This window comes from Elephas maximus, chromosome 12 (assembly GCF_024166365.1).
Source record: "Elephas maximus indicus isolate mEleMax1 chromosome 12, mEleMax1 primary haplotype, whole genome shotgun sequence".
NCBI lineage: Eukaryota > Metazoa > Chordata > Mammalia > Proboscidea > Elephantidae > Elephas > Elephas maximus.
This window is the reverse complement of record NC_064830.1, coordinates 42,270,181-42,290,380: the sequence shown is the minus strand read 5'-3', so window position 1 is coordinate 42,290,380 and position 20,200 is coordinate 42,270,181. Positions and strand designations below refer to the sequence as shown.

Genomic DNA, 20,200 nt, shown 5'->3' with positions numbered 1-20,200 from the left:
AGTGGCCCTTAAACCCAGCCCCGCGTGCCATTGACAGCTAGGCTACCTGGGCTACCATCCATCATCTCTCCCACCACCTCTCAGCATTCCAGTGTGCTCACTGTCTTCCTGATTCTGGTAAGCGAAACCACGCTGCACAGACGTTATTTCTACTTTCTATAGGCTGTGTATTTATCCTATCGTTCCTGCTTTTGCTATGTGCTAGTGTTAGTGTTATATCAGGTTTTATGTGCTATTTGGTGATTTGGTAGGTTATTTTTTGGGTCTGGGAACGCTCATAAAATTTTCCCATATAAATAACAGTAATTGTTTCGTCTCTTTACGCCATTTTGGCTTACGAAAGTGTCAAAGGAATGTTCTACTTTCAGATAGTGGGGGAAACCTGTATATGCAGCAAGAATTAAAAAAAAAAAAACTGAAACTGGTATTAAAATAAACAAAAAACAAAACATGATCCCTAGATACTCTAAAGATTTTCAGTCACCAATGGGTAAACACCATGCAGTATAACAAAATTTTGAAAAGAGGAAAGTAAACTCCTATTTTAAATATTTTCCACAAGGTTTGACACAAAAAGGTTTTCAGTCAATTCTGTTATGTGGACCATGGAATTTAGCCACATTACACAAGTCTCAAAGAACATTCTGGTTAATTATTACATATGGGTACTTACGTTTTATAGCAATGCTTCTAAACTTTTTGACTACAAACCGCTTACAACTCTATCTTGTTATATATTTAAAGAAAGGAAAACAGCTTTATTTTGTGATTATAAAAATAGTACACACTGTGAAAGTTAAGATACTACAGAAATGAACAAAGAACAAATAAGGATAAAATTACTTGTAATCCCATCACTCAGAGATAACCACTGTTAACATTTTGTTAACCTAGCTGGATAAATATACAAGAGTGAGCTCATGCTATATATACTGTGCTTTCTTAGCCTACTTTTAAAATATAACATCATGGACATCTCTCAAAGATAAGAAATGAAGATCCATTATTTCAATGTTAATAGCTGAACAGAACTTTCATAAAACTTTTTTAGGCTATTTAGCTCAACATTTCCCATGACTATTACTCTCCCTAACTGCTGACAGATGTGCTACAGGAAAAAGTATTCCGTGGAAAAATAAATCGGGGTAACAAAGTTAAACAGGTTTCTTTAATGTAGAACTTTCCAGGAAATTATACACCTAATATGTCTTACAAATCCCCAAAAGTGGGAGAATGAAGCATTTCCCAAACTTAACTGAGCATGGAACATCATTTGTCTTAGATATAGCTGTTAATATTTCGTGGAACCTTGGCTTATGTTTTCCAAACTTCCTGAAAAAACAATCTTAGATTATAGATTGAATCAGTGGTGTGAGGTGGAGTCCAGGAATCTGGTTTAACAACTGCCTCAGATGAATCTTATCAGGGACCTTTGGGGGACACTGTAACCTTGACCTTTCTTTTAAGTAATGGCTCAGAACTAAATAGAACCTGGGAGCCTTTTCCAAACTATACACACTTGCCTTCAAAGAATAAGTTAATGGGCAGGAAAAAAAAGAAGACAGATGAAGGACAATTTTTTTCTTGCCTAGATATCAATCATTGTAAAGTTTTATACAAAATCAAAGGCATAAGGCATAATTTGTTTCACCCTTTCCACAGTGTCTCTTAGTGAAGAGATAGCAAGGAAATGGCAAATGAAAATCGTACCTCTTCCATTCTTGACAGATTATACCAGTGGTTCTCAAGTTTTAGTGTACTTAGGCATTACCTTTGGACCTTGTTAAAAATATAGATACCCTGAGATTTTAATCCAGCAAGGCAACATTTTTAACAGGTGATTCTATATTTCTTACCAGGTTAGATATTGTTGAATATAAAATATCAGAAAAACATGCACTCAATCCATGAAGCTGTTGGGCAAATTGTCCAGAATCTCCAAAACACTAGAATCAGTCATGTGTGCTTTGGACAACTTAATTCTGAGAAAAATACCAGTTATTTCTAGTAAGTAAGAGGAGAAGACATTAGGAATGACTAATGAGGAAGAGGCGTTGGACTATACTTATTACTTCTTATTTCTTTACACTTTATTTTATGGAGCGCTGTGTTCAGGAACATACACCTTAAGCTGTGGCTTAGTCACATCTATGGGGAGCCTAGACATTTGGACAACGAGACAATAATCTAGACCTGCTATGCCTTTGGTGGAAATGTATATAAATTATAGGCAAATACAATTAAGAGCCTTCTAAGTAAAGTTTTTTTTAAGTAAAGGTATGGAAGGCCCAATAAAGTTAAGGTAAAAATCAGAATACCATACACTTTAGCACTTTAGGCATGGAATGGAGACAGATTCCTAAACCTAAGCACAAGTCAAGTGCTACTCTTGGTAGAGGGTGTCACAAAGTTTGCACCCAGTAGATGGTATTAGTTTTTTATCGTACTCATTTCCAAACCTGGCTGCACTTCAGGATCACCTGGGAGACTTTTAAAAATACAGATTATTGGTTCTACCCACTGAAATAGCATCTTTGGGGGTAGCATGAGTCTGTTAAGATGCCCACTGGAGAACAACTAGTCTGTAGGAACCTGTTCCAGAAGTAACCAGGCTTACAGTGAGATTTATACAAATGGCTTCCTGAAAGAAAAAAAAAAAAAAATGAAGCTACTACTTCCTCCATATACCACTAGGAAGTCAAAACCCCTAAAAAAAAAAAAAAAAACCAAACCCATTGCCATCAAGTCGATTCCAACTCACAGCAACCCTATAGGACAGAGTCAAAGTGCCCCACAGAGTTTCCAAGGAACACCTGGTGGATTCAAACTGCCAACCTCTTGGTTAGCAGCTGTAGCACTTAACCACTACACCAATGGAGTTTCCCCACTAGGAAGTATATGATCTAAAATGTAATTAATGGAAAATCATCTGTAAACTTAGGAAATCTAATGTTATGAAAAACTGTTAAAATTAAGAAGCATGGTGGAATAATAAAAAAATATTTTCAAATTGTTTTTGAATAACACCCATAGAAAGAGGCCCTTAACAAAGAAACTATCTATTTAGAGAACAGATTACACTGGAAGAGGAGTATTAGGCTACCATAACTAAAAAAAAAAAACATGACAATAATTTTTTTGGCTTATATTCGATGTGTTAGGTATTGCTCTAAAAACATATTTATTATATTTGTTGTTTTGTGCCATCAAGTTGATTCCGACTCATAGCAACCCCATGAGTTACAGAATAGAACTGCTCCATAAGGTTTTCTTGGCTGTAGTCTTTACTGAAGCAGATCTCCAGTCCTCTTCTTCTGCAGTGGATTTAAACTGCCAACGTTTTGGTTACCAGGCCAATGCAAAACCATCTGTGCCACCCTGGGACCTATATGACAATATTTTTAAAGTATCCTTTATCTCTGAGTCTGTAAACTTTCTTATCTCAATCCTCAAATAATTTTTCCTACCCTTCCTTTAATACTGTATGTAGTTCCTTAAGGGCAGAGAAAATACTTGTTTTCTATTTTTTTTTTATAGTACTTACTAAGACACAGCAATTCTTTAAACATTAATTGATAATTTCTTAAGATACGTATTTTGACTTAAACTTCAATGTGAAGCAGGAGATGCAAGAGCTGCAACAGTCATGATGTAAACATGGAGGACAGCGATCTTAGTATATCCAGAAGCCCTCTGATATGCTTGCCCTGCTGGGAATGATCTTCCAGAGCCAGACAAAAATATCACTTCCTCTCTGAAGTTGTACCTGATTCTGCAAGTCAGAATTAATTTTTTTCTTCTTTGGTTACAACTCTGTTATAGCCCATGCCACAGTAATGTGTAGAGTTGGTCCTACATTCTCCTATAGTGAGCTAGTTAAGGGCAGAAACCTGCTATGATCAGTGGCATCTTACACAGTGTTCTATGTATGTTAGGAACTTGATACATGTCTGCTGAATGAATGAATGAATGAATGAATGAACGAATGAGTGAGTGACCACCACATGACATCCTGTTTCTTTAGAAAGTGCATCCCAAATTTCAGGATCCACTCATGAATTACTTTGCTTACCCATTTCTTCCTTTCCTACAACAGATAATTGCAAAAACCATGATTTGGAGAAAATACTTACCAAGCTATAAGTTCTATATAAATTATTCAATATTAATAAAGAGCAAGCTTAATGAAAATAATTGAGAGAGAAAAACGTTACCTTCTTGAAACAGTTGTCTGGCATATGATGGCTCTCTGCCCTGAGGTTGGAAAAAAGCATAAATGCACTTCCTCACTAAATCCTCCCAGCCGGTTCTGCCAGCAGCTCTCAGGGAACTAGTATCAATAGAGATGATTTTACCTATAAAAAGAATGGCAGTTTACATTTATGATAGTTTCTTGATATAAATCATCCTTATTTCAAAACTAACTATTGCATCTGAGAAATATTCCACATATCCTCCCCTCTCCCCAGGCCCTGTCCAATGCTTAACGGACAAAAGCATTAAAAAGCACTATTAATGTTTATTTCATATGGTAAGGGAATATATCAGTGACATAATAATGAAGAATTGTTCTGGTTTTAGACTGTGTTATGTACTAGTATGTCATATTCTAAAATTCAATTTCAGTCACATACTAAACTCATTCCATAAAGACTTAAAGCTGCTGAGATTAATGCAAGTCAAACTCCTCTGACTTGCTCTTTGGATCCCTCTGTCTCTATATATTGCTGACTAGATCTTTATTGGGGAAAGAGAGGCAGACATAAAATACATTGTTTTGGTTTAAATTAATTTTCAATAACTAAGTGAACTTATGAGAAAATAAGCAAGCCACTCCCTTTCTACCTCCTCTTGGGCCGTAGGCAATATTCCATTTAAGAGTCAGTAAAGACTGAAGGCAACGGAAGTCAAATCAGAAAAAGGGAGTCAGTAAAGACTGAAGGCAACGGAAGTCAAATCAGAAAAAGGGAGTCAGTGAAGACTGAAGGCAACGGAAGCCAAATCAGAAAAAGAGAGTCAGTGAAGACTGAAGGCAACGGAAGTCAAATCAGAAAAAGAGAGTCAGTAAAGACTGAAGGCAACGGAAGTCAAATCAGAAAAAGGGAGTCAGTAAAGACTGAAGGCAACGGAAGTCAAATCAGAAAAAGGGAGTCAGTAAATATTTTCTAGGCATTATGCAGATTGAACATATGGTTTATAAAATTTAGTAGTGATTTGCCATTGTTATCATATTTGAACAAATTTCCTAAATAGCTACTGGAGAATTCTGCTAAATTATTCCTCAGTTAATCAGGGGCTAACAAATCCCAGTTTTTGATTAATCAGATCTGTTTTGTTTTGTTTTACAATCCTATATTGACACAAAATAATACAGGTAGGATATATGTAAATTAAGAATTACATTAATAAAATGAAATTTTGCAAACCTACCACCCAAATTCAGAACTTGAAAGTTAGCAATACCATTTTGTTACCTGTACACTCCTCCCTTGTCCCAACCCCGTCTTTACATTTTCCTGTCAGTGGGCATCTAGACTGTCCCCGTTTTTACGCCACCAATGCTGCCATGAACACCTTCCCTTGTGCATGTGTGTGAGAGTTTCTCAAAGGTATATACCTAGTAGGGAGAATGTTTGGTTGTAGGTTATGTGAATGTTCAACATTCTTTTCTTTTTATATTAGCCAATTTATAATATTAAATGTTTCCAGAGACTTGTACCACCACCCTATGTGTTCACTAGCGGTCTGGAAGAGTTACTGATAATTTGACACCCTCTTCATCACTTGGTATCATCAGGCTTCTTTATTTATTCTAATTAATAGGTGAAAATGGTATCTCGTTGTGGTCTATACTTATATTTTCCTGATTATTAACGAAGTTGAGTATTTTTCATGTTTATATACCACTCATGTTGCCTCTTCTGTGAAATGACTAGTTGTGTCTTTTCCCTTTTCTCACACAATCTATTCAAATCTATCATACTTTTAAAGCCTCCACATTTTAACTAATCCCTTCCTTATATGTTACTTGGGTTGCTTAAAATAAAGTATTCATTAGACCTCTTTAACTTAGTTAGGGTCCTGAATCTGATGTACCCAGTCTGGTCAGGTTGTTGCCCAAGTATTGGCATAAATGTAAGCGATAAATAAAAGAAACTGAAACTCAAAAAAGGGATTTTGTTAATTAAGAACAATTTGTGGAAAGCCAGGTGAACACTGTGACTGAAACTACAGACAATTTTGGATTTTCTAAGAATTTTAATTATTTAATTTTGTGCCTTATTAAGTCAGAGATCGAGTTGGTTGTAGCAGGGATCCCACTGTTAATCTTTCACGTGTAAAAATAGGCAGTGACTATGGGAGCCTGTATGTGTGCATGTGTGTGTGTGTGTGTGCGCGCGCGTGTATGTATGCATTTCCATTTTTATGTCATTGTTGGCCCACTAGAGAACAAGAGAGTCTGGAATCAGAGGGGAGAAAGTGACTAAATTATCAGCAATGGCACCAGATGGTCAGGTCATGCAATGACTATGTAGAAGAGAATCATGAAGGGGTTCATTTAGAATACTCCTGTGCTTGCTAGAGGCAAGTTTAACCAACCAACCAATCAATCAAACAAACAAGCAAAAAAAAAACCACTTTCAACATTTCCTGGTAGGAGATATATATATATATATACTTTTTTAAAAAAACATGGGCCATTCTGTGTAGAGTTAAAAAGTACTACTAAAATCTAAGAAATTAAATGTTTAATATTTATTATAGCTAGTTTATTTTTTAACTAAATCAATTCTATGATAGAATGTTAGTTTTATACTTTAAATATACTTTACATTTCTCTGGTCTCTTTTATATAATAAGTGTGTACGATACAGTGATGCCCATTCATCAGTGCACCGGTGGAAGGCAACGCGATATAAAAGACAAGTTCTCTCTTATGGTCTAAAGATTTCAGTTCTCAGCAATCAGCAGCATGATCTTGGGCAAGTCACCATTCCTTCATCTGTAAAATGAGTAGGCTGGCTTCTGTAATCTCAGGTTTCCTCTAGTTCTACAATTATTTTATGACCTGTTGTTGTTGTTAGTTGCCACAGAGTCGGTTCTGACTCATGTGATAGAGTAGAACTACCCCACAGGGTTTCCTAGGCTGTAATCTTTATAGCGCAAATGCCAGGTCTTCTCTCCCATGGTGCCACTGGGTGGGTATGAACTGCCAACCTTTTGGTTAGCAGCTGGGAGCTTAACTGCTGCACCACCAGGGCTCCATATATAAATATATATATATGTATGTATGTATATAATACTATGCATATTTTAGATATATCTAAGATTTTAATGCTGGGTCATTAGGCAGAAACAAATTTATCAGTAAAAACATTTTTCCTTTAATACAATCCAATTTGGGATTCAATTTATAGAAATACGGCATGAGGAAAAGCTGAAATACTTTCTTCCTAAATTATCCTCATAACTTTGAAGGCTCCCTTGTCTCCCACATTCATTCTGTGCCCTGACCACCACCTTTTACAGCAAGCTTTCTTTCTGCTAACTCACAAGGCCCTTATTTGCATTTCTTTTTATACTAACCAATTACTGACCCAAAAGAGCAGTAGGTCTTTCTTTATTCTTTTTTCAGTGGACCCTATTTTTCCTCCATGTAAAAATATCTTTGCTTTTCAGTAAGGGTTTATTAAATTTTTCAGTGCTGCTCAATGGTGGAAAATGGAAAGGAACATGAACACAGCAGACTTAAGAAGGGGATGAAGAAAGGTATGGTAATTGAAAATGATGCTCTCGCTCCATGTTCCTAGATATTCTCTTTACCATTTTCTATTATGGGTGCTAATTTATCCCTGCCCACTCTTTAGCAAAAGAAATTGAGAGCTTATGTTTAAAAACACAAAAACAAACATCCATCATAGGAATATTAGATTTCTGGAAATAAAAATATTAATAAAGAATGTGGCAGGACCTTATAAACAGTAGTAAGGTCAAAATGTATACTTTAAACTTTCATCGAGAATAAGGTTCAGTAGAAATGATTTTTTTTAATCTCAGACTGCTAAAAAATATACCTCTAGTATCTTTATTTTAAAATTAGAGAATTGGGAGATACATATGTAACTGATGTAAATAAAGTTATGAAAATCTTATGTGTAGAAGTAAAGATAAAATTAAATAACATATAAAAATACTTTATCAATTATAGAGAACAAGAAGAATTTAACTTTTGCTGAAAATCAAATTGGAAGCAGGACTTTAAAAAGAAGGCCTTATTTTCAGGCACTCTCGCCATTACTCACCCTTGTGGCTCTACTTCCTTTTTCAGTTCTTCTAGCAGACCTTTCCGTTCTACCAATCTCAGGGCTTTTTGCTGCTCTGCTTCCTCACCCAGGAGCACTCATTCTGGAGCCATGGCCCTTCCTCACTGTCCCCCCACACCCCTCCTCTACCAACCATACTTTGCATGGCTGGCACCACCTCCTCCTTCAGGGTTCAAGGGCTTCTCTGACCAGTTAGTTTTAAAACAGGACTTCGCTTTTAGCTTCCCTTACACCATCTCACACATTTCCCATCATGAAACACTTTGCAATTTGAAATTATATCTTTGCTTTTTGCTCAACCAGGCACACTCTGAACAATCATGCAGTGACAGACACTTCTAGGCACTCACTCAATGTGTGTCAAATAAAATTTAAGAAAAAGATTAAAGAAAAATCCAGATACATGTAGGTATAATATTATAATCCCCATATTTATATCCATTTATAAACATATTTATATCTACACTGCCAAATATCTTAAACATTCCCTTCTGTGATTTCGAATAGTCACAAAAAAACTCTTCTCCCCAGCATCCTGCCCATGATAATGATTACAGTATCTAAAATGCAGAATATTAAGACCACTGTTTAAAATGTTCTCTGTAGAAGACTAGTAAGCAGAAGTCTATTATCATTGGAATAAATAACACAACATTTTGGAGATAATTAGTTTTATGGGCATAGTCACGTTATTAACACTTATGGAATATTCTGAACTTTACAGTTATTACCTGTAGTATCTTGCTTGGTCATAAAGGATTCTACACCCGTAACAGCTGGAGGCCGAGGTAATCGCCGCGCAATGCAAATCAAACATGACTGGAAATCTACCCAAAATAAGAAAGGCAAATTGAAGAGGGAAGAAAATGATTTATATCCATCAGTTACCATAAATGATTTTTATAAAAACAATATATGTTACAGGTGACATAATATTGGAACCACTCTGATCTAACAGTATATTAGAAAAAAAAAATTGCTAGCAGCCAAAAACTGGTAGCTCTAGGTAGAGATCTAGTTAGTATAAATTAAACTAGAGGAGACTGGTATATCTCATGTACTTGCAAGATAACAATTAGAACAAGAAGTTTGGGTTAGCTTTAAGCAACACAGAGGTGTTTTTTTTTTTTTTTTTTAAATACAGTTTTATAGTCTATTTTCTATACTCATCAGTAGTTATTCTTACAAATACTGTGCAGACAATAATTATCATATGAGAAAAATAATATTTAACTATTTCTAGAGAAGCATTATCTTGTGCTTGACAGAAGACTTTATGTTTTCAGGAAAGCCAAAGTTTTCAAAGTCTCATTCCCAAATTTTGTTTTGAGGGTGCCATACACATTATCATAAAGATGAACCTTAATCATGTAAGAAAAAGACTTGGCATGTGTACTTTGTAAAAGTGCCCAGTTGATTCTGATACCCGTTCCCTGGCGAGACCCACTAACACACGGCCTTTTAAGCATCTACTACCTTCCCTGGCCCTTCAGTTCCCAATCTGTGGGTGTTCTGAAACTTACTCGGTCTAAGTTTACATGGAAAACTCATCCACTGTCACATTTTAAACTAGTTCCATGTTGATGCCATGTTTGTAACAGAGCTTCAGTTACATGTTTTCTTCTGTTTATATGCTTTCTTCTTATAAATTACTTTGTATGGCCTTAAAAATGTCAACTCTAATCTCTCATGTTCCCTATACTCTAAACTTGAAACCTCCTAAAATTCAGAGCTGTTCAGCAGCCTGCTGCATCTGCTCCCTGTCTAACTGGCAGCCGTTCGTTGCATCTCTCATTTCTAGGCAACAAGCTGGGAATGACAGCTCAAAACTGAGAATTTGGGGGCATATTAAAGGGATAATTCTAGATGTCTGCAATTGTTTTTGGCTTAAAAATGCAGAAAGACGCATAGCAAGTTGAAGAGCCTCTATGATGTATAGTAATCAAAAATGCCATCAGAAGTAGACAGTTTATACTCAATTACCCTTAAGCCATGGAAACAGCAATCAAATACTTAAAAATGACCCTTTGCTTTACCTTCTCCATCCTCTTGGATTGATTTTGGCTGGGACACAGTGAAACACTGCATTACTTCATACCGCTGGCAAGCTTCTTGGTTCTCGGTGCCCGGCTCATCTGGAGGGTGAATTAGCATCCTGCAGTTAAAGGTATGGCTATTTCGTCGTGTTGCCTCCTGAGGCCAAGGAACTCCATTTACTGTGGGAAGAAAATTGAATATATGCCTGTGAATAAGGTGGAAAAGTATAAACTTTGAAGGTACAAGAGAATACCTTAAGCCATCTGCTTAATTAGATGCTCAGATTAAAACACAAACAGGCCTGCTCATCAGATGTAACAATACCCTGAGGCAACAGGAAACTTACCTTCTTTAGTAAATCTGAACATCTACCAACTAGAAAATTGCTTAATATTTCCAATAAAATGAATGTATAGGGTTTTCCCTCATTAGAAGTATGGCATCCCTTGCAAATACTCTCATTAACAACTCTTTATAAACAGTTATAGACAAAAATTTAAAACTAACAGCTTACTAGCTGTTCTGCTCAGAATTTTATAGCAGTGAATTAATGAGCAGTTCCCTTTGTTTTCAGTTACACTCTGACAATAAAAAGACAGTTGAAAATCAAAGGTACATTGTTAAGCAGGTTTTTAACCTGAGAGTCATGGATTCTTAAGGGTGGGGGTTCAGGAGACTTGTAACCATGTGCAAAACTTTGTGTACATGTGCATTTTTGGGGGGAGGGGATTCATAATTTCTCAAAGGAGTCTGTGACTCAATTATCTAGACTAGGTAGAGTATAGTCTTTGTTTCTTATAACCATTTTTCTTCTGTTCTATTTTTATTTTATGAACAGTTTATATGCTACTATGCCTTGAATAGAGTAGCAATTGGTGAGTTATTATATAAAAAAGACCACTAAAACAGAAATGTTACTCGATGGAGTATAAGAAAATTGAGTTCAGTTATAGAAAAGATTTCTGTTTATTTCAAGAAGAATCACTGTGTGGTGGGTCATGACTTCCCAGTCACATGTCACATTCAAACCATGGTGGCAGTCAGAGGATTGTTAAGGCCACTCTTACCATTGGCACCTATTTTCTTCCCTTATACTCTCCATTGACTCTCTTTCCTTCATTCCATCTCACCACTCTGTAACTGCTAGAAGAAGCAAATCATAATGGAAACAAGCCTATACTGGAGTGAGGAGTCTTGGGTTCTCTATTAGCTAGCTGTGAGGTTTCGGTAAATTACTTAATCTCTAATTCTCACTTGCCTCATCTTTAAAATAAAAGGATCAATTATACTATCTCTAAAGTCACCTACATTCTAAAATTCTACAAGATACAAAAGATCCCTTGATATTATAATTCAAATATTAAACTAATGATTTTAATAGAAACAATCATTTCAGGTCCCTAGTTACTATAAAAAAAAAAAAAATTACTATAAACACATAGTATTCTTTCTTTTCAAAGAAGAAATAAAGCTTCCATTTCCTTAAGAGAACAACACAGAAAATTAAGAGCTCAGTTAAATCTACATGTCAGTATTCCTTCAATTTCAAGGAAAAGTACAACAAAAGAAATATAGAGTGCAGGCAAGGGTAAGAAAAGTTAAATATTATCTAGAGCGACATCAGGGGGCCTTATACCATTCAACCTCACTGCCCATTTGCCTCAGTTCCCATACTAAATGGTGGGCTAGAACCCTCCTTACTCTACAACTCAGATACTTTGTTACACAGTATTTGCGTGATAAGTTGATGTTGATAAATTTATCTGTGTGATAAATTGATCTGATTACAGAGTTCATTGAACGAGGAAATGATGGAAAAATATAGGAAGGAAAAAATCTGAAATGGAATGGAATCAAGCTATAAATGAAACAGTTTCCTATTTGCCAATAAAATGTACACTGACTACTGGAAAACAGGCCTACCCAGATGGAGATACGAGGAATTCAATCACTAAGAATAATTGGACCTTTGGTATTGAAAAACCTCACGGAAGTAAACAAAGGGCTGCTGCTAGCCCATACAAGCCTTTATGAGAATCTGTAAAGGGTTCACTAACTCCTAAGGACCCAGTCCTGCTGCAAGGCACACGGCTTAGTGATGGAAACAGAAGCTGGGTCGCAGACCCCATCCATCTGTTAGCAGTGAACAAATGGTTCAATCATACTCGCAAGCCCTGAGTAGAATCTACTTAAATCTAAAACATTAATTTTAATAGGTAAGTAATATGACTGTCCCTTTCTTCTTTACTTTCTTCCTACCTTGTTTTCTTTACTTATTTTTATTGAGTAGGGTTGAGTGGATACCTATTTGTCTCTTTCTTGTGAATATAATCTAAAATGAAAACAAAGGGCATTTCAAGCAGAAGCTTCTTGCGGCAAGGCAGCTAACTGCTCTGTCTTCCATTACTGTTACGTGACTCGGCATAATATAGAGGGAGAGGATGAAAGGAATGCTCCTACAAGCTATCTGATGATATTCCCCCTTTCGTATTTACATTGGAGGCTACTGCACAGAAATAGCTGTCAATCCTCAAAGGTTTTGGAAGTATCAAAAAAGAGAAAAGCAAAACAGAACAAATTCAAGTAAAGTCGTCAGTACATTGCCAGTGAAATCTACCCTGCTCACAGCCCAGGGATTAACTCTGGAATGGATGGTCTGATAAACCAATCCATGCTCATATAGTCATGGTGCTAATGGCTGAGTCAATCCATGGTTTAACTATATAAGTATTGAGATAGCTCTTTTTTGCAAATATTCTGGAAGGAAACCCTGGTGGCGTAGTGGTTAAGTGCTACGGCTGCTAACCAAAAGGTCGGCAGTTTGAATCTGCCAGGCGCTCCTTAGAAACTCTATGGGGCAGTTCTACTCTGTACTATAGGGTCACAATGAGTCAGGATCGACTCAACGGCAGTGGGTTGGTTGGTTGGTTGTTACACATACAAAAATGAGTAGTCACTTTGAGAGATCATGTTATTATTAAAATGCTATTTAAATAATATATTATTATTAAAAAAATTTTTTTAATTAGTTTTTCTAATTTGAAAAAATCTGGCTACAGAACTCCCAAACAAATCAGTCTCATTACCTTAGAATCATATGTCATAAATCCTATTTTACGTAAGACGAGGTTGAGAATGTATGTTTTTAAGAGGGTTCTAAGCTGGAATTCATGGGATCCAATGAAAGAAGTGGAATGTTCTCCGAGACAGGTACATTTCTGACAAGTTAGCAGGTATCCATATCTCACAGGAGAAGCTTCCTATCATGTGCTGACTGCAAGTCTTTCCATGTTAACAGAGTCCGTGCCTTGATTAGGGAGTAGTGCTCAAGTCACACCATTTTTTATAGATTTACCTCAAAGTATCTCCCTTGTTCTTATAAAAAATATACATATGTAGCACTTTAACAAGAGACACACCAAACAGAATAGTTTCTGTCAGATAAATTTATGGGGGGTAAAAAAAAAAAAGGACTTAGTACTCCGGTTACATATTACCAACTGAAGTTATAATTGTCTGGTCTCCTGTTACCCTCCCCATTTAGATTCCTTCTTCCTAGTTTTCTTGCTCCTGTTCTCTTGTATACTATTAAAAGGTATATACAATAATTTAATTTTTTCATAAACTTTTAACATTCAAATTCCTCCAGATTGGAATTCAATCCATATCTAAAAAGTACTAACACAGAGACACATTTGTGTACACACACAGACACCCAAAGACACACACACGCACAGGACGCTGTTGTACTCCCTTCCGCATCAACACATATACCATTATTACATTTTCAGACTGGGATGAGAGGGTCACCTTATGAGAAAAGGGTGAGGTTCAAAATGAGATGTCAAAATTGTATGGTTTCTACATTCTTCCCAGGCTTGTCTGTTTCACGGGAAATAATAAGCAGATTATCTCAAATGACAACATGGTAGGTTTAACTAAGAGAGTCCTTGGGACGAGCTGAAACTACATTCAAAAAATATTTCTAATATAACATATTATGCAATAATACTATGTATTGAAATATAATAATAATAATTATATATTATATACTTAATATATAAGGAGAAGCTACAGGGAGTTATTATTGTTTTAAAAAACAAACTTCTTTTTACCTAGTGATTTTGGTAGCAGATTCTTCACAAATTCTGCATGATCTCCCACGTGCAGTATGCTGTATACGCTGGTATTCATTAATTCTTCCTGATTATAACCCAAGTAGCTGGTCACATTCTCTGACACAAACACAATTCTCCCTTCACAGTTCACAACAAAGAAAAATCCATCCAAAGCCTGCAAAGCCCAAAAACGGGATTAAGAGGAGGTTAGAGGATAAAAAGAAAAATAGTGATAGGTATATACATTTCTTTATTAAAAAAGAGAAGAGATTTTTAAGCAGACTATAATGTTATAATGTTTGAAGTAGGCATGAATAAATATATTAACCTTCTCCCTTAGGAATAAATTTTATGGTAGCAGATGTAAAGTAAATGATTGTCCCATTCATCTGGTCATAAACATTTCTAAGACCCCACTCTGGCCTGAGTTATAAAAGGTATGGTAGAGAAGGCAAAGAGGAACAAGGGAAAGATATTCTAGGTAGAGGGGAGAGCATGGCACATAAAGGAAACTAATAGGTAGTTTGAAGCTGTTGGAATATATGGTACAAGGCAGGTCTGTGCTGGGAAACAAGTCAAAAGAGGTGGACAGGAGCCAAATCGCAGGGGGCCCCCTATGCAATGAGATGGAGACAGGGGCCTCCAAAAGAAGATGTACGTGCCCCAAGAGGCACGTAATGTCCACTGGAGTGCAGAGATAAAACGTTACCACCTCAATTTATACTGCAATCTAAAACATAAGGGAGGAATTAAGCTTAATGAACATACTGACACCCAGGAGCCTCACTCAGCCCAGACTGTCACATATCATCAACCGTGGAATCTTGAGGGAAGACCCAGAATGCAGAGGCTGACAGTGGCACTTACTTGTAATTTTTCAGTTTATTATAATACATTGCAGTTTATTTGCTACGGAATGTAGCAGTAATAAAAATAAGACTTTTAAAAAGTAGAACATTTAAAGAAATTGTAACAAAATGTGAAATGACCATAAAAATCCTTACATCACATAGGGCTTTGCTGGTTATCTTACCGCAAAACATTTAAAAGAGGTGTCTAATAAAGATGGACAGCTCTTTTTTTTTTTTTTTAAGGCAAGTGTTTCTAATTTGCTGGCCTTTTCTCTGATGACAAGCGGTTGATGATAATACCCAATCTAGCAGGCATTTTCCACAAAACAAGCGTGCTTAATTTTGTCCCTTCACCATAAGGATGAAATCTGAACAGTGAACGAAAAGTAAGCTGCTTTTTTAAAAAAAGACTCATGTTATGGAGAAGCGTGTAAAAACGGGTGTTTGGAAATGTTTCCATGGTTATAATTTTTTGTTCCTGAAAATGATGTGTATCACTTGTAAAAAGTTCTCTTACATCCTCAGTTAAAAAGCTTAGAAACAGAACTTCTGACCTGTTTAAAAACCTTCCAGCATTTCAGTGGGCTTTGAACCATCTGTTTAAAATGTAAACATGCATCATTAGTTCGGAAGAATCATACGTTGAAATCAAAGAAGACAGAATTTCAACAAAAACCTTTGGATATTCAGTGGGTAGGATTTTTAAATGAGTATCATGACCCTCAATGAGATGAAATGACACAGTGGCTGCAACCATTGGCTTAAGCATAACAACGATTTTGAGGATGGCACAGGACTGGGCAGCGTTTTGTTCTGTTGTACACAGAGTCATTACGAGTCAGAACCAACTTGACAGCACCTAACAACAACCATGACTTAGACTCATCCAATGATACTTTTCTATTTGCATCTACCTCTTTTTTATGAGGTGTCTTTTCAGCTAAGATGATTATTTAAACCAAATGTTAAAATAAACTGAGCTTAAAACTAAAAACAGTGTATTCAAAGTACTGCATCATGAAATTTTTAAAAAGTAATGAAGCACAATCATTAAAAATACTGTTAATAGTTTCTTTAACAAGAACAAAAAAGAATAAAGCTCTTGTTTTTGTTCCTACTGGCTTTTTAAATATTAAAACAACGTAGATAGTAGAAGGTCCACCAAAATTCCACTTCCAAGTAATAATAATTGGTAACATTTCAGGGAACGTTCTTCGAAATTATTCTAATTTCTAAAAACATATCAGGTCAGTATAATCTGCTGATACTCATCCTTGTTCTACTAAAACTAAAACTAGTTTCCCTCAAATGCTGTGCATATATACTTAACTTCCAAGTGTGGTCTTAGGAAGGAATCTTCCTGTTTCTCCAAGTTCTGACAGTTGGTCTTATGTTGTGCTGCCCACACGTGGTAACAAATGCCTGTCCATTAAATACAACATAATCTGAGAGGTTTTTCTCTGCACCCTTTGAAGAGGACCACTTTGTGCCTCATAGCAGGGTTCACACTGGCTGAGGTTTCTCATAGGGCCCTGGCTTTAAATGACTACACAAACTTCACAGAGCATCACCTATGTGTCAGAACTGGACAACATTACTGGAATAAGCCATAAATCTCAACAACTGTATAGGCTCTGAAGGGGAAAAAGACAGGTACCTACAGTTATAATATAGTACAATAGGAGAATTCATAAAGGTTAGCACAGAATTGTTCTAGTTCGACTCTGATTCATACCAACCCTATAGGACAGAATAGAACTGCCCCATAGGGTTTCCAAGACTGTAATCTTTGCAGGAGCAGACCACCACGTCTTTTCTTTCTCAGAGCCACTGGGTAGGTTTCAAACTTCTGACCTTTCAGTTAGCAGCTGAACACTTAACCATTGTACCACCAGGGCTCCTTTAACATAGAGTAAAAATTTAAAAAAAAAAAAATTTTTTTTTTAATATTTATTTATTTTAGAGTAAGGCAACCAAAATAGGAGAAGGGATGTTTGTGTCACAGGTAAGGTTGGATGAGGTGGAGAAGGCTGCACCTCAGCCAAGGCTTGAAGGACACAGAGCTGTAGCTCACGTGGAGGAAGGGTGGAAAACACATTAAAACCAGGAAACAGCTCAGAGGCTAAAAAACAACGACAACAAATAATCCAAAAAACTTTTATGTACTTGTCATGTTTACATTATAATTAAGAGTAAAAAGGTTTTTTTTTTTTCTAAGCTTCAAAAAAAGGCAAATACATAAGGAATTTATCCTGGAGGCAATGGGCATTATTTTGAAGTCAATGGTTTCCAGCAGACATGACCTGCTTTTATGAAGACCCTTCTGGCAATGGGTGTGGCACACAGGCTGAAGGCAAGGAGACCAGCTGCAATGCTGTTGTAATAACCTAGTTCAAATGGGGACTGAATTAAGGCAACAGCAGTAGAAGTGACAGAAGAGAATCCGACAGAGGTAGAATAAATCACATTTAGGGTGATGCCTTCATTATTGACTTTAGGGTTCTGGAAGATGAATGCTTTTCCTTGGGAAAGGGAATGTAGGGGGAAAAAAAATAGTAGTTTTTGGCTCTTTCATCTTCTTTTCTTTTAAATAGGAGATAAAGGAAGGGATTATAAATTTAGTTTTAGAATTATATTTGAATTACATTCATATGGAGATGTTCGAAAGGCAGCAGGATATAATGAGAGGGAAGCTATAAGGAAAAATTTGGACTAAAAAAAGATTTGACATTCACAGTGTATAGACAGTGGTCATTTGGTTTTTTGTTTTCCCCTTCCAAAGAATACCCTCATTTCACTTGGGGAGTTATTTCTTCCCCATTAAATAAAGTTTTGTGGGATTCTTAATCAGGCCATTGAGTGACTTCCTCCTTACAATGTGAACCTTGAGGAGAATTGCAAAAGGACTGAGCATGGCTAAAGTACATTCATTCTAACAGTAGGGCACTGGATGGGTGGTTATTTCTGAAAAACCATTTATACGGTTTTTGCTTTCTAGTCTCCTTAAGAAGCCCTGGTTTCAGCCTATTTCCAAGCATGATTCTGTGATATACAAATGACATTCCAAGAAATTCACACTTGCTTAGTTTAGTTTAGTCAGAAATGAGTCTCTTGCTTAAAATCAGAAAACCATAATTGATATTATACCTATGTGAATACATTATATAGACAGAATTGACTCGACGGCAGTGGGTTTATATAGACACAGATGTGGATTAAACTGCCCAGGAAATGTGCAGCACAGAATAAAAAAGGAAAAGCCAAGGCCAGAATCCAGGGGAACATGAACACTTAAGAGGCAGGTAACGAAATGAATTTGAGAAAGAAGCTGAGGAGCAGACAGAGAGGTAGAGGAAAGCACTATCAGAGAGCAGGGAGTGGCGGTCGACAGTGTCAAAGGTCACACAGAAATTTAGGGAATAGTATAAAGCAAGGTGGAAACACTGGTGGCGTAGTGGTTAAGTGCTACGGCTGCTAACCAAAAGGTCGGCAGTTCAAATATGCCAGGCGCTCCTTAGAAACTCTATGGGGCAGTTCTACCCTGTCCTATAGGGTCACTATGAGTTGGAATCGACTCCATGGCAATGGGTTTGGTTTTGGTTTTTTTTTATAAAGCAAGGTACCAAAAAAAAAATGAAAAACAAAAAACAACAAGCCTGTTGCTGCTGAGTCTATTCTGACTCATAGTGACCCTATTGGTCAGAGGAGAACTCTCCCATAGGGTTTCCAAGGAGTGGCTGGTAGATTCCAACTGCTGACCTTTTGGTTAGCAGCTGAACTCTAAACCATTGCACCACCAGGATTCCTAAAGCAAGGTAACCAAAACCCACTGCCGTGGACTTGATTCCGACTCACAGCAACCCTATAGAACAGAGTAGAACTGCCCCGTAGAGTTTCCAAGGAGTGCCTGGTGGATTTGAACTGCTGACCTGTTGGTTAGCAGCCGTAGCACTTAACCATTACACCACCAGGGTTTCCCTAAAGCAAGGTAAAGGTAGGGAGGCATAAATGTACATGTAAGGTATAGGGAGACTTCCTTGACTAAAACAAAATTTTTCTTGGAAGCAATGGGAAACAAGGAGGGCTAGACCAGGTAATGCAGAGACTGTAATGTAGGCAAAGGAATGTAGCCCTGATGCAACAGCTAAGAGCCATGGGGAAATGAGGAGTTTAAGAAAAAATTATTGCCTGTACTGAGGAGTACTAACTATGTGTCAGGTACTCTGAGAAATGGTCTCATTTAATTTTCAAAACAATTTCATGAAGTAAATATCCAGTGTTTGATATATAGTCCAAAACCCAAAACCAAACCCATTGCTGTCAAGTTAATTCCGACTCATAGCAACCCTACTGGACAGAGCAGAACTGTCCCTTAGGATTTCCAAGGCTGTAAATCTTTTTGGAAGTAGACTGCCACATCTTTCTCCTGTGGAGCAGCTAGTGGGTTTGCACTGCCGACCTTTCGGTTAGCAGCCATGTGCTTTAACCATTGTGCCACCAGGGCTCCTTGATTCATAAAATATTTGTTGAATGAATTAATTCTAATGCCAATCTCTTAAAATGTGATGAAATTCCCTTTAATGTTTTCATTCTTAACTCATGCTACCTCTATTTTATGTTAAAAAAAAAAAAAAGGAATAAATCGAAAACTGTATTGTTAGACTTTCTTATATTGTGGTATATACTTGCTCATTTTAAAAAAAAGTACAGATGATCCATCTAGGAAAGTCCCCCAGACCAATGCTGTCAAATAGAACTTTTTGCAATGATGGAAATGTTATATATCAGTGTTGCCCAACACAATAGCTACTAGTCACACTTGAAATGTGGCTGGTTTAAGAACTAGATGGTGCATGGCTACCATCAATGA

At 36.6% G+C, this 20,200-nt stretch overlaps 1 protein-coding gene across 8 annotated transcripts in view; it reads right to left on the bottom strand.

Annotated features, from left to right (window-relative positions):
* The window catches only part of NCOA1 (nuclear receptor coactivator 1), a 277,613-nt gene that overhangs the window by 63,068 nt on the left and 194,345 nt on the right, over positions 1-20,200 (bottom strand). For all 8 annotated transcript variants that reach the window (XM_049902741.1, XM_049902739.1, XM_049902743.1 and 5 more), the window contains exons 7-10: positions 14,477-14,654; positions 10,361-10,540; positions 9,056-9,151; positions 4,215-4,355 (exon numbers count right to left, since the gene is read on the bottom strand). In XM_049902741.1, the coding sequence (XP_049758698.1) occupies positions 4,215-4,355; positions 9,056-9,151; positions 10,361-10,540; positions 14,477-14,654 (595 nt within the window). The remainder of the gene's footprint in view (positions 1-4,214; positions 4,356-9,055; positions 9,152-10,360; positions 10,541-14,476; positions 14,655-20,200) is intronic.